The sequence below is a fragment of the Anabrus simplex genome, chromosome 2 (genome assembly GCF_040414725.1).
Source record: "Anabrus simplex isolate iqAnaSimp1 chromosome 2, ASM4041472v1, whole genome shotgun sequence".
NCBI classification, from domain to species: domain Eukaryota; kingdom Metazoa; phylum Arthropoda; class Insecta; order Orthoptera; family Tettigoniidae; genus Anabrus; species Anabrus simplex.
In genome coordinates this window covers 982,009,284-982,022,485 of record NC_090266.1, presented here as the reverse complement: position 1 = coordinate 982,022,485, position 13,202 = coordinate 982,009,284, and the positions used below count along the sequence as shown (strand labels likewise).

The following is a 13,202-nucleotide window of genomic DNA, read 5'->3' as shown; positions in this document are numbered from 1 at the left end:
CAGGCAAATGCTGGGGCTGTACCTAATTAACGCCACGGCTGCTTCCTTCCCACTCCTAGCTCCTTCCTGTCCCATCGTCGCCGTAAGGCCTGCCTGTGTCAGTGTGACGTAAAGCAACTTGCGAAAAAAAAAAAAAAAAAACTACGGTCTTACCAGAGACTTCTACACCCTCTGCTTTACATCCTTATTACAACCCCTAAGTACTCTCATAATCATGTGAAGAGATCTGTAACCTTTCTTACCAACCTCGTTGAAATGATTTCCCCATATGGTTCCTTATATTAATACCTATTTTATAACAACACCTAAGAACTGCAGTGGTACGTATAAGTCAGGAGGTTTGTTTACAAGCGTTGTTTACACTACATCTATATTTTATCTTTTAGAGATGTAAAATGTTCTTATCCTTTGTGTACATGTGGCAAAATATTTTTTAAATGTGATATTGGTATTTTAAATGTAACTCATATCACTATTCAAGCTACTGATTTTTTTTTAACATAATGCACAGTTGTGGACAACTGGACTTATTAAAACACTTAAACTGAAGAATTAAGAAATAGTGCAAGAAACGCAAACATTCACTAGCATGAAAGTGTTTTACGCACATGTTATTATTTTATGAATACTTATATGTTAGTTTTAAATTTTAGTGTAATTGAAGAACTAAGAAAACAGTGCAAGTCATAAACGTGAACTTTCACAAACATGAAAGTGTTCTATGCATATGCTGCTTTATCTCATGTATACTTATAAGTTAGTTTTAAGTTTAAGAATATTCACTTTTCTCAGATGCATAATTTGACGAATGCCCTACTCATGTTACCATCACATGACATTCCTTTCTAAATAGGGTAATGTTTACAATTGTACGATGTATTATACGTATAGGTATGTCCAGCTGAGGATGACCCGTTAGGGTCGAAACCAGTCCTGTATTATTAATAATAATAATAATAAATAAGTATTGATTAAGTGGAGTTCTTATCCTCTTTGCATTTGTGTGAATTATCAATACGGATATGAAGCTTATAAATTACGATGATGGCAGAAGTCGCGTTGGTGAGTAGAGTTCATTTCATGGTATGTCGCTTGTGGTAGATAACTGCAAACCAGTTTGTATAGGCTTTTATAATCTTTACCCTCTGTGGCTGGGGGGTGGCATACTAACACAGACGGTATCCCTTGCCTGTCGTAAGGGGTCACTGAAAGGGGCCCCAGGGACTCGTTAACTTGAAAGTGCGAGTTGGCAGCCACGGGCCCCTTAATCGAGTCCTGTCATTTCTTCGACTTACTTGTTTCAGGCTCCTCACTTGGTCTTTTCTGACCCCGATGGTATTGGAGCGTTCGAGGTCTAAGGACTTTCATTCTCACTTTTTACCTCAGAATCCAAAGAAATTATCTCATGAATGGATAACAACAGTTAGCATACATAATTTAATACACTCAACTTTACTTAATTCAATGTTTGTCAACATCCTGAAGTAATCTTTTATAGCTCATTCCATGTTAAGAAAACAGTATTGCTCTTATGACGACAGGGTTGCCATATCGAACGGCTCTGATCAACACCATCACGGGAAAACGGCACCACATAAATTTGTGAAATTCACTTAAGTTCAAGACAAATAATAGAAGAAACTAACCCATATATTATTTATGAACTAAAGGGGCTGGGGGATTTACAGGGGCTATTTTTGCTTTGTACAGAATTAGAAGTAAACTATGGCACATAAAAAACCTCAGCATTGAAGTGTGAGGCAAATTGGAGGAGGAAATAGACAAATAATTTTTATAGGCTCTAGTGGTGAGGGATGAATTTAATTGCATTTAATAAATTTCTTCAGGCAATAAAAACTAGAAAACAGATGCAACAAATAAGTACTGTAGATGACTCTACAGAAGATCACATTATTAATGTTAAAGAAAGAAATCGCACATGTAGGCTTATAGCATAACTCGACTCAACACAAGACAATTACGCAGTGATTTAAAGCCTAAAAACACATGCAGCAAATAAATACTGTGGATGACTTCACTACAGAAGTGAGCTGCCGGCATGGTTCACAGAGTAAGGGACTACACGAGGCTTGTACCAGAGCAACACAGAAGAAGGGAAATGAAGGAAGGCAACGAAGCTATGGCTGTTCTCACCATTGTGCTTCCTTCCTACAAATGTATTTATGAAAAATAAAATATCATGTAGTTATTTTAATAACTCGCGGGCAAAAATGTCTCGTCCTTTTTATCTATCTTTGATAATACATTACAAAGTACAGTATAATATCCCTTAATCACGAGGAAATATGGGTGTCTCGGAGGGAGTGTGTTCACTTCTTGTAGGTCTATAAGAGCAATACCGTTTTCTTAACGTGGAATGAGCCATGGAAATGCAGAACCGGTAACTACTTACTTTCTTAATAAAGGAAATGTTGAAGGCAATTTGCTACAACTGTCTTTAAGTACTTTCAGTTCAATATTTCATGTTATAATATAACAGAGGTACTGTACAGATTTCTATGTTTCTGTCAATGAGATTACGTATTTCGACAGATGATAGACCATATAAATAAAAACCACATTAAGACCTACTTGTATGGAAGTAAAAGAGCATACATGAGCATTTTTGCTGATTCTTTTATCTCAGAAAATGAAATTCAAGTTCTGTTTATTATTTTCCTTTTCAAATAGCTGTGAATGTATTCATGTCATGTAAGTGTTGTATAGTTTTATGTACATGAACAATAGAGACCCAATTACATTCTACATGAAAAATAACTGTTAGTTTGTTTGTTTGTTTTTATTTCAGTGTTTTGTACCTAAATGCTCTAAATTCAAATACGATTGCCTTTGGTTACACTCATTTAAAGAATCACCATACCGGCTCCATAAGTAATATTCGTGTCTTGACTACCTTAGACTGACCTTGCTATCAAGGAGCAGGTGATAAACAAGGTGATGATAACAGGCCAGTCTGCTTGACATGCGTTGTTTGTAAGCTCCGGGAAAGCATTTTTCCTGATTATATTAGATATTAGACATGTTTGCAATATTACTAACTGGTTTGATAGAAGTCACTTTGGGTTCCAGAAAGGTTATTCCAGTGAAATTCAACTTGCAGGATTTGAACAAACTAAAGCAGATATTTTAGATTCAGGGAATCAAATAGACTGCGTCACTATTGACTTATCCAAGACTACTTATGCGGTAGGTCAGGGAAGACTACTGATGAAAATGAGGGCTATGGGACTAGACAAAAGAGTGGTTGAATGGATGGCTAAATTTCTACAAAAAAAAAACTTGGAGAATTAGAGTAGGCGAAGCATTTTCTGATCCTGTAGCAATTAAGAGGGTGTTCTGCAGGGCAGTATTATTGGACCTTTATGTTCTCTTGTAAATATAAATTATATGAGTAAACTGGAATCACAGAGAAGGTTATTTTAAAATGTTGTTGTACTGTGTAGAGTAACAAATTAGATACAGGATTGTGAGCGACTCTAAAATGACATAGACAGTGTTGTGAGATGGACAGCAGACAAGCAATGGTATGATGGTATTTGGGATGAAAAGTCAGGTTGTAGGCTTCACCAAGAAGAAAAGTCCTCTCTGTTTTAATTACTGCATTGATGGGGTGAAAGTACCTCACGGGATTTTTAATGTTGTCATTGATGATTTCACAGCCCGTACTTATAGGCATGATACTGTATTGGCTTTTGGGCTTATGCCGTGTCAAGAAAATAAGGTGAAATTCTTTACGTTTTGCAGAGGTGAATGGCTGGAATGAGTCCTGATGGAAAGCCATAGATCAGCATTAAAATATAAGAAAATATGCATACTAAGAATAGGTTGAAATGAAATATCCTGGGAGGAAATTAATAATTTATTATAATTGTTAAAAGGGTGTTCACCAGCAGAGAGGAACGGAAGTACAGTTGGTTGAACACTCATTGTAAACCAGTGAGGAATATTAAACTATGTCAAACCACACTCATTTTCCTTTATTGCTCCATCATCAAACAAAACCTCAATAAACTGTATTCTGCTTGTGGCAGTAATTAAAACGTTCACTTTAATAATTAAAATTGCAAAAGGAGCTTACGCAAATAATGGATTGCTGAATGACCTGCTGCAGAATGTAGTTTAGTGAGCGTTCACCTTCTATGCATTACGGTTTCTGGAGTGAATTCCAGTGCTTTGGAGTGCTTAAACAGGAGGCCCACATTAGCAGATTTGCTAATAGGCCTGCATGGGCATAATTTTTGAAACTCATCATTATTATTGTTGTTATTATTATTATTATTATTAAGCCCTGTTTAATAAAACTGGTTTATTTTTTGGTTCATCACATCTGGAAACAATGGCATATAATCTTACAGCAAATCAGATGCCTCTATTTCTGTCTGGTTATAAATATAATGTTCATGTCAAAGAGTATAGCAGTTCATATTTCACAGTAAATACCTTAGAATAACGGCAGATATGTTGAAGTGTCCTTTACTGGTTACCTCAAGCTGAGGAGTAGAATACAGTTCTGTTAATTATGTCACATATTTTTCTTTCTTTTTTAAAATCAAACTTCATTAATTTTTAATGTTATATTTGTTTCTGTTTCAGTCTGCCCTGCGGATGCGTATCAGAGTGTCATATAATTGCAGTGGTTCTACAATACAAGATCAAGCAGAAGTTAATAACTTCCCTGCTGAAAGCTGGCAGTGACCTACTGCTGCTTAAGCCTATAACCATTGCCACTGACATTAATGAACAGTACTTAAAATGAGTGAAAAGAAGTCATTTAAAAATTCCTGTCCCTCTTGTGAGAGTTGCACCTGTGTTGAAAATTTTCTTCAAATGTGATGGGAGAGGGGGTTCCTTGAGGGTGAAAAATGGTTTCCATCAGCCCTTTTATCAGAGAGGCAGACTGACTTCTCTCCCTTTCCTTCTTTGGTGCAGCTCAAGATCCTGCTTCAACTCTTAAAGGCTGTGGAATTGGCAGAAGGCAAGACTCTTCTCATGTTGTCAATTTTTTTCAACAGACTGTAATTTAAAACAAGTCCATAAGTATAAATGAATTATGTACATATTTAGTCCTGAATTAATGTAGATTAATATTTCATTCTCAGTTCTTCTAGAAAACTCATAGTTGTTTGCTAGGGTTTTATGTAAAAGGTGGAGGGTAAATTAATATATTATTTACGGATACTACCTTCACTCGTGTTCTTTTCTAAATTCATACTGATTTGTATATAGTTGAATATATATTTCAGAAACTTATCTGCCAATTTGTTTGGCCAGAAACTTACGTTTTTATTGTAGATAGCCTCTGAAAATAAGTGGGAAGTTTCTGTTGTAAAAAATACATTCTTATTTTACCAGTTGTTCATGCAAACTCTTACATGTACATGTTGTAAAATTTGTGTACACACATCCTTTCCATGCTGGATGACTGGGATATTTGATGAAATCTACATGGGCCATTAACCTTACTACAGTCTTTTCACACCTTCAGCTGCTTTATTTTTTTTTTTTTTTTTTGAATGAATGAAGCAGGCTGTGGTGTGTTTTCTTTTTTCCAAAGAGAAGAAGTGTGAATAATAAAACCTATGAACTATCAAACTCCCTCCACTCAACTTTCAGAGTTTATACTGTTGGTGTGAACACCCTACTGGGATAAATGGATCTTAAAGGAGGAGTTATGTTAAGACTTCTTTTATATTTTTCAGTCTGTACATAAAATTGAATAAATTGAAGACCAAGAGATTAGAGGCTACCCTTGTTAAAAAAAAAAAAAAAAAAAGAGAGAGAGAGAAGAAAAATAAGGTATTATTCTAATCGGTAACAGATGTCACATCTGTTAGTGTGTGATAATGTTTATCAATAGGATAATAACCAGCTGTGAGGTGCTGATGAGATTATATTAACTGTTACAGTATTGTGTGTATATTGGCTGTAGTATCGAATAAAGCACTTTTATAATGAACCATAATAACCAATAATTTTATATACATATGTTCCTCCACTAACTCATCCCCTCAGCATATTCTTACTACTAAACTTAGTGGGTTGTTTGTTTTAACATCAGTTATTATAACATGGTCACAAGTTGGTTAAATCTTTTGAAAATACCAATAGGATTAAAATTGTAGATGTTTTGCTCCCCTGATTTAAACAGGAGACTCCTGATTTTTCATTCTTCCTCCCACTCTCCTGATTGCTGAGACCGATCTTCCAATTTACTGAGCTGATTTAATATATATTCTTGTATTGCTAAAAAATCCCATGCCTTTCATTGTTCTATCAACAATTGACATATGTGCAGTATTTTAGTAATAATAAGTAAAATTATGGACAAAAAATATTTACAAGGGTAGTATAATGTAATAAATATTCAGTTGGTGCTGGTTATGTCATCAGTAATGCATCATACTTCGTTGGCGACTGCAGTTACTCGTTTCCAATTTTACAGATTTCCTGGCTACTAGCTCACTTCAATTCACAGCAATTTGTGTGTAAACTCCTGGTGACTGTACAGGCGAATTCCTGCATAGAACATACATCCACACATCGCGCAGCTGAAGGACGGGTGAGATCTTGGCTGGGTTTGGCGAAGTTTGCATTCCTGTAATAGATAATAAAATAAAAATAATAATAATAATAATAATAATAATAATAATAATAATAATAAAAGTTTGCATTCCTGTCGCTTAATATCTTCATGTCTGCGGTGTTCTTGTTCAAAGTGTTGAACTGAGGCACAGACACTTCGCTGCCAAAGTAAATGGTCCTTGGCAAGTGTTTCCCAGGTTTGTGGGTTTATTTCTGCCATCTTTAAGGTTTGTTTCAGTTGGTCTTTGAAACGTCTCAGGAGGGGCACCCTGTGGTCTTGAACCGGAGCCAAGTTCACCATAGAGGATCTGGCGCAGTAGTCTGGTATCATTCATATAGCGCACATGTCCTGCCCATCTGAGGCAATGGCCAATGACCAATGCATCTACACTCTTAGCACATGTTTTCTCGAGAACTTCAACATTAGAGACGTAGTTTTCCCATTTGATGTTCATGATGGAGCATAGTTTTTACTGGTGAAAGCGCTCCAGCTTTTAGATGTCACAGCGGTATAAGGTCCATGTTTCACAGCCATAGAGAAGTGTAGAGATTACTACAGCCATGTTTCAGTTGGTCTTTGAAACGTCTCAGGGGGGCACTCCGTGGTCTTGAACCGGAGCCAAGTTCGCCATAGATGATCTGACGCGGTAGTCTGGTGTCATTCATATGACTCTGTGTGATAGTCGGCCAAAGGCCACATGGGCAGCATGAAGCCTGTTTTCCACATCCTGTTCTGAAGTATAGCTCTTTGACAAGATACTCCCAAGGTAAGTGAAGTGGGCCACTTGTTCTAGTTCGGTGTTTGAGATGGTAATGTTAAATTCTGGGATGTTAGTCCCTGGTGCAGGCTGAGCAAGTACCTTAGTTTTTTTGGCGCTGATGGTGAGACCAGAAAGGTCATACGCATTCTTGAAACTGTTGACTGACTGTTGCAGTTCCTCAGGTGTTGAGCAGTGATGCGGTATCATCAGTATACTGCGTTTCACTTACTCTAATTAAACTGTTATATCTTCACGAGTGAAGTCTGGCCAAGTTAGAGAGGCCACCATCAAAGCTGTATGTAATCTCTTTGCCGGGGTTGTCTGTTGTTTCACAAAGCATGGCCACCAGATACAAGGCAAACAGAGTTGGAGCAAGTACACAATCCATGTACGATTTGAAATGGTTCGGAATTGTTGTTTTGATGGAGAATATGTCCAGTCATACCAGGCCCACAAAATGCTCAGGACAGCCAAAAGCATCTCACAAGGGAACATCGCCAATGGTTAAGTCGCCGATCACGATGAAACTTAGAAAATACATTGAGGTACACGTAAAAAAGATGTCAGCATCAATTTTGGGTGCCGAAATTCATTAGGGCGTTAACTAAGGGGGCTAAAATTTGCAACATTTCAAGTACCGCGCAATCAGCGATGAATACCTGCTGGCCAATGCTAAGGCGGCACACTACCTGCCTGGAGATACACTTATGCACCTCCTCCCCTCCCCACTCCAACTGGTTCGTCGCCGCACGTTCCCTTCTCCCCGCGCTTGCCGGCTGGTTAGCTGTTGAATGGGACCGGCGCTATACTTTCCTTATTTTTGTACTATAATTATTGAAATCCTTTAAATAACGTTCCGTTTCACACATGATGATAATAATTAGCCTAAACTAATATACCCATATTTTATTCAAATGTTATATTTATATTCCTGCTAATTCCGGTGAGTTGTCACATTCGTGGGTACAACCCCGAGTTAAGCACTACCGGGCGTGGTCAAACGTGCGATGGGGCACTGTGTCCGACCTACACTTAAATTATTATTTACTTCTAAAACGCCTTAAAGCTATCAGTAGTGTCCTTTAGAATGGACATACATATGGAATTAATTAAATCGCCCGCCACTAAATAAATCACCCACATTTAAACAACGTTAAGTATCTTTTTATTTAAAGAAATGACTTGCCCAGGTAGAGGATCTCAAAGAATGTAATGAGATTCGGTACGGTACCTCGGGATGTCAAAACCTGGTTACAGATCCAGATCTTTGTATGTCCCCTTCCCCCGCAACCATTTTATGTACGCTATCAGTTGTGTCATAACGAAACGAAATCGCAGACGACAACAGAACAATTATAAACTCCAAGTTTGAAACTATTGGTGTGTTCCGTATTGCGTATTCTGGTATAAGGAATAGGCCTATAGGTAGAATGTTTTTATTTGTGCTTGTACTGAACGATTTATTATGTTTTGCAGTGACAGACACAACACATTTCAATTGCAGCAATGGTTGTCGAATGTAAATCAATTCAATGCATAGGCAACTTTGATGTGAGTATGCCATGGAATGTAGTAAAGTTTGACGTAATAAGACAAGCTTTGAAAAATAAAAAAGCTGTGCCTTTATATATGCAGTAGAGATACAGTAATCACAGGCAGACCTGTAGTCTTACTTTACCGGTACTTTTGCGTTATAGCTGATTCAACAAGTACCGATATTAAATTACCACACTACAGTCTTCTGGGTACAATGGCAGTTACATACGCAAAAATTTAAATGGCTATTGTACGAACTGGTACAACAACAAACAATTACAAGGCAACAGAGTAAATGACTCAGTATACATTACATCGGGCAAACTCCCCGTCAATAACTGATAGTAAACAAAAACAATCTTTGGTCTATTCGAAACATTAACAAATAGTGAAAAGAAAACTGAAACAAAACAGAATTAACAACAGGCACCATACTTTTTTCACGGGACAAATGCTTTACATTAGTGGTGTTCCTTGCACACTCACACTCGATTCACTCTCAGCCAAGCGTTCATTGCGAACACATCCAGCAAAAATACGTCACCGAGCTAGCTCCTGCTAACCGCCAGCTCGCCACCGTTTGCCGTCAAGCAGCCTGCCCACGGTACTTTAGTACCTCAACCAACCACCAAGAACGCACACATCAGCAGCGAGCCTCTGAGCCCGCAGCCATAGACTACCTGCCAAGCTTTTCCAGCGTGGTTCGTCCTCCGAGATATACTCCAAGTGGACTTTCCGCGGTCCTGCATATTCATTCCAGAGAAGTTGACCAGACCAGACCAGACCAATCCAGACTCGGCAGTCAGCCTGCCTTGTGCGGGCACACTAAAAACAAAGCAAGTAATTTATCAGAGCCCTCAGTGTGGTCATTGGTTCGGAACTTGTCCCGTTGTGACACGGTAAAACTACACCTGTTCCAACCATGCCCACTGAGTGTGCACCTAACAGCGTGTCGGTCCTCGTAAGAGTTTGACCGTTCCAGTGTTTTTCATAAAACCCAAGACACTCCCCGCCCTAGAAACCTACCCCGTTGGGACCACCCTGGTGGACTGAATAGCCAGGACACCGACACTCCTATCAAACAATCCCCCACGTAATTATGTCGTCAAATTTCACAAATCCCAACTCCCCCTTGATTAACACCAACATGTTAAATTTAACATGTTACAATTGACATGTATATTGTGATTTTGTCTTCCAATTGACTTTGCATGTTAACTCAGAATGTTGAGGTTAACACTTTTAACATGTTGGCGTGTTTTCCGCTCCAAGTGGAAAACATGTCAAGCCAGTTTGTTTTTCGTGAGATGTTGGTACAGCTTCGGCAACTTCCTTGCTGTTTCCATGTCAACAGATAGCCAAACGACGCAAACGACGTGCTTCTCGTGAAGTAGGATTATAGTTACAACACTCCACAACACTCATTCTCTTTGTTATAAGCTACAAATACAGTACCGGTACGCGCACGAGTGTCGTTCTCTCTGCGCTATACTAAACTTTATAGTCAGAAATGGAGTGGAGCAAGATTACTTTGGACTTAATTAATGACATAATAGGAAGGCCTTGTTTGTGGGATGTCTCATCAAAGGCGTACAGAGATAAAGCGAAGAAAGCCGACAGTTTCCAGGAACTCTAAATTATCTATAATTATTCCTGCGAGTGCATAAAAAAACTAGCGTCCCTCCACTCCCAGTGCAGTCGAGTATTGCAGAAAAATATATCAGAAAAGACGGGGGGTGGGAGCGGACGAAGTTAATACTTCAAAGAGGTTTGCTTTTGAAGCAACGAGCAGGATGAGGGGAGGAAATGTGTCTAATAAAACTGCATTTCTAAATCATAACAAGAAGCAACAGTGGCAATAACAAAGGCCAAATCCTCTTCATCTGAGTCGATTGTCCTTGTCTGAAAATACTAGACACCACCTAAATGTATTACCGCAAATTGATATGATGAACTACCTATATAGCCTATAAACAAGGAAACCAAGTTTAATATGTTTATTAAGTGTGGACACAATGTTAAATGAAACAGTATTCAACATTTAACACATTTAACATTTAATATGTTGTTGCTAAATGTTAATCAGTGGAGACCAGCCGTAAAATGTCGCATGACCGGGCGAGTTGGCCGTGCGCGTAGAGGCGCGCGGCTGTGAGCTTGCATCCGGGAGATAGTAGGTTCGAACCCCACTATCGGCAGTCCTGAAAATGGTTTTCCGTGGTTTCCCATTTTCATACCAGGCAAATGCTGGGGCTGTACCTTAATTAAGGCCACGGCCGCTTCCTTCCAACTCCTAGGCCTTTCCTATCCCATCGTCGCCATAAGACCTATCTGTGTCGGTGCGACGTAAAACCCATAGCAAAAAAAAAAAAAAATGTCGCATGCAGCGCAAAAGACCACGCTTCAATCTACGTTATTACGGCTTATGTCACACAGTGTGACATCACCCCGTGAGCGTCAAAACATATTTGAAGACTGTTTAACATTCACCCTCAATCGCGTCATAAAGCTGTAGCTCCTGAAAGTTCAGCGGACCTTCTTCACCGTGACTTCCACGATTTGCTTGAAGATGAACAATAATTTTTGACATGCTCAACGATATTGCGCTTAAGGAATCGTCGCAAACGTTTTCATAAACATTTAAAAAAACGTAAACTGACTAATACAATGTGGAAATTACAAAGGAGAGATATCAGGAAGGCTGATATAGTACGCAAAGTGTAGCACCGGTTATCTTCGACATCTAATCAGACGGTCAGGGAAACGTGCGGCGGCGAACCAGAAGGGGGGGTGGGGAGAGGTGCAGAGGTGTGGCATAAGGCAGACAGTGTGCGGCTAAGCATTGGACAGCTGTTCGCGCGGAACTTGAAATGTCGCAACTTTTTGCCCCTTAGTTAACGCCCTAATGAATCTCGGCACCCAAAATTGATGCTGACATTATTTTTACTTGTACCTCGATGTGTTTTCCAAGTTTCATCGCGATCGGCGACTTAACATTGCCGATGTTTCCTCGTCAGAGCTGCCCACACAGCGAGTCTTCGAACACTATCGAAGGCCGTTTCCAGGTCATAAAATACAAAATAGAGGCGCTTCTGTTGTTCTTTGCATTTCTCTTGCAATTGCCTTGCACAAAAGATCATGTCAACAGTACCTATTGCACCCGCCCCCTCCCTAAATGGCACCGGCATGGAATCTACAGGGTCGCACATGGGTCAAGAAGAATGAAATAAATAGGCGCTGAACTAAAGTAAACTTAAAGGCGTACAGTGGAGGAGAAGCGGGGCATACATAACTAAAATGAGAACACATTCGAATTAAAATATTTAACTCACAAACCGGTTTGTTCACCCTTAATGATGATGGGAAATGGCGCATTAAATAACACTAATGAATTACATTAAAATTTATAAATGTTTGTTGTGACTTGTTATGTGAACATCGGTTCGTTAGGCTTGATAGAAATGAGTACATTTACCGCGAAGTGGTGTATCGTGACATGTAGCGAATGGTAATTTTATCATAACACCGAGGCTATATTATCACTAACACATAAAACTAACATGCACCCGACAACACGTCTGAGCAATCCCTATTCTAATGAAGACCTAGATTCCCCAATGAAATGACGTAAAAGAAAATACACACATATGATACAACACCTGGGTTCGAACCGACCCTCGCTATTATAGACATCGCCAAGCTGATGGACAGAACCACCACTGACCTTATTTACAACCACACATGACATAAGAACACATAAATCATACATGATATGCAACAAATACGTAAAGGCACTTTGATCTTTCTTCTGACGCTGTAGGCCTCCTATGCCTACGTTGAGCATCGAACTGACAACCTCTTGCGATGAAGGCAGGGTCCTGTAATCCCTATCTATATTATACTCGAACAATTAACAATGATTCATTGGCTAACATTATCATTATCGGCCGGGTCGCTTGTCAATAACTACACTGCTCTGGCGTGTTAGGTAAATCACATATTTTGCCGTTCAAAGAAGCCAACTTCTCTTTAACAGCAATGTCCCTCCTTCCTCAGCTTACGGGACACCCAAACAAAAAAAAGGAAACACAACTGGGGCAAGGTCAGACGGGCGCGTTCGCCACCCCAAGGGTCAACAGCCCACATAACACGCGTGACATTCCCTTTTCAAACGAAACAGTAACAGTTCACTCGGGAGTATGTCTACAATAAACTGCGGTCTCAAAGACTCGCGTAAATCACCTTGAATTCAACACATATTTACCCAACAGTATCACGTCATTTTCACAACGCGACTCCGGT

The 13,202-nt window shown here is 39.2% G+C and overlaps 1 protein-coding gene across 12 annotated transcripts in view; it reads left to right on the top strand.

Moving 5' to 3' along the window:
• AP-1gamma (adaptor protein complex 1, gamma subunit) overlaps positions 1–5,993 on the top strand; it is a 792,649-nt gene extending 786,656 nt beyond the window's left edge. For all 12 annotated transcript variants that reach the window (XM_067141824.2, XM_067141823.2, XM_067141830.2 and 9 more), the window contains one exon: positions 4,615–5,993. In XM_067141824.2, coding sequence (XP_066997925.1) covers positions 4,615–4,716 — 102 coding nt within the window. In that variant the 3' untranslated portion in view covers positions 4,717–5,993. The remainder of the gene's footprint in view (positions 1–4,614) is intronic.
• The last annotated feature ends 7,209 nt before the right edge of the window (positions 5,994–13,202 follow it).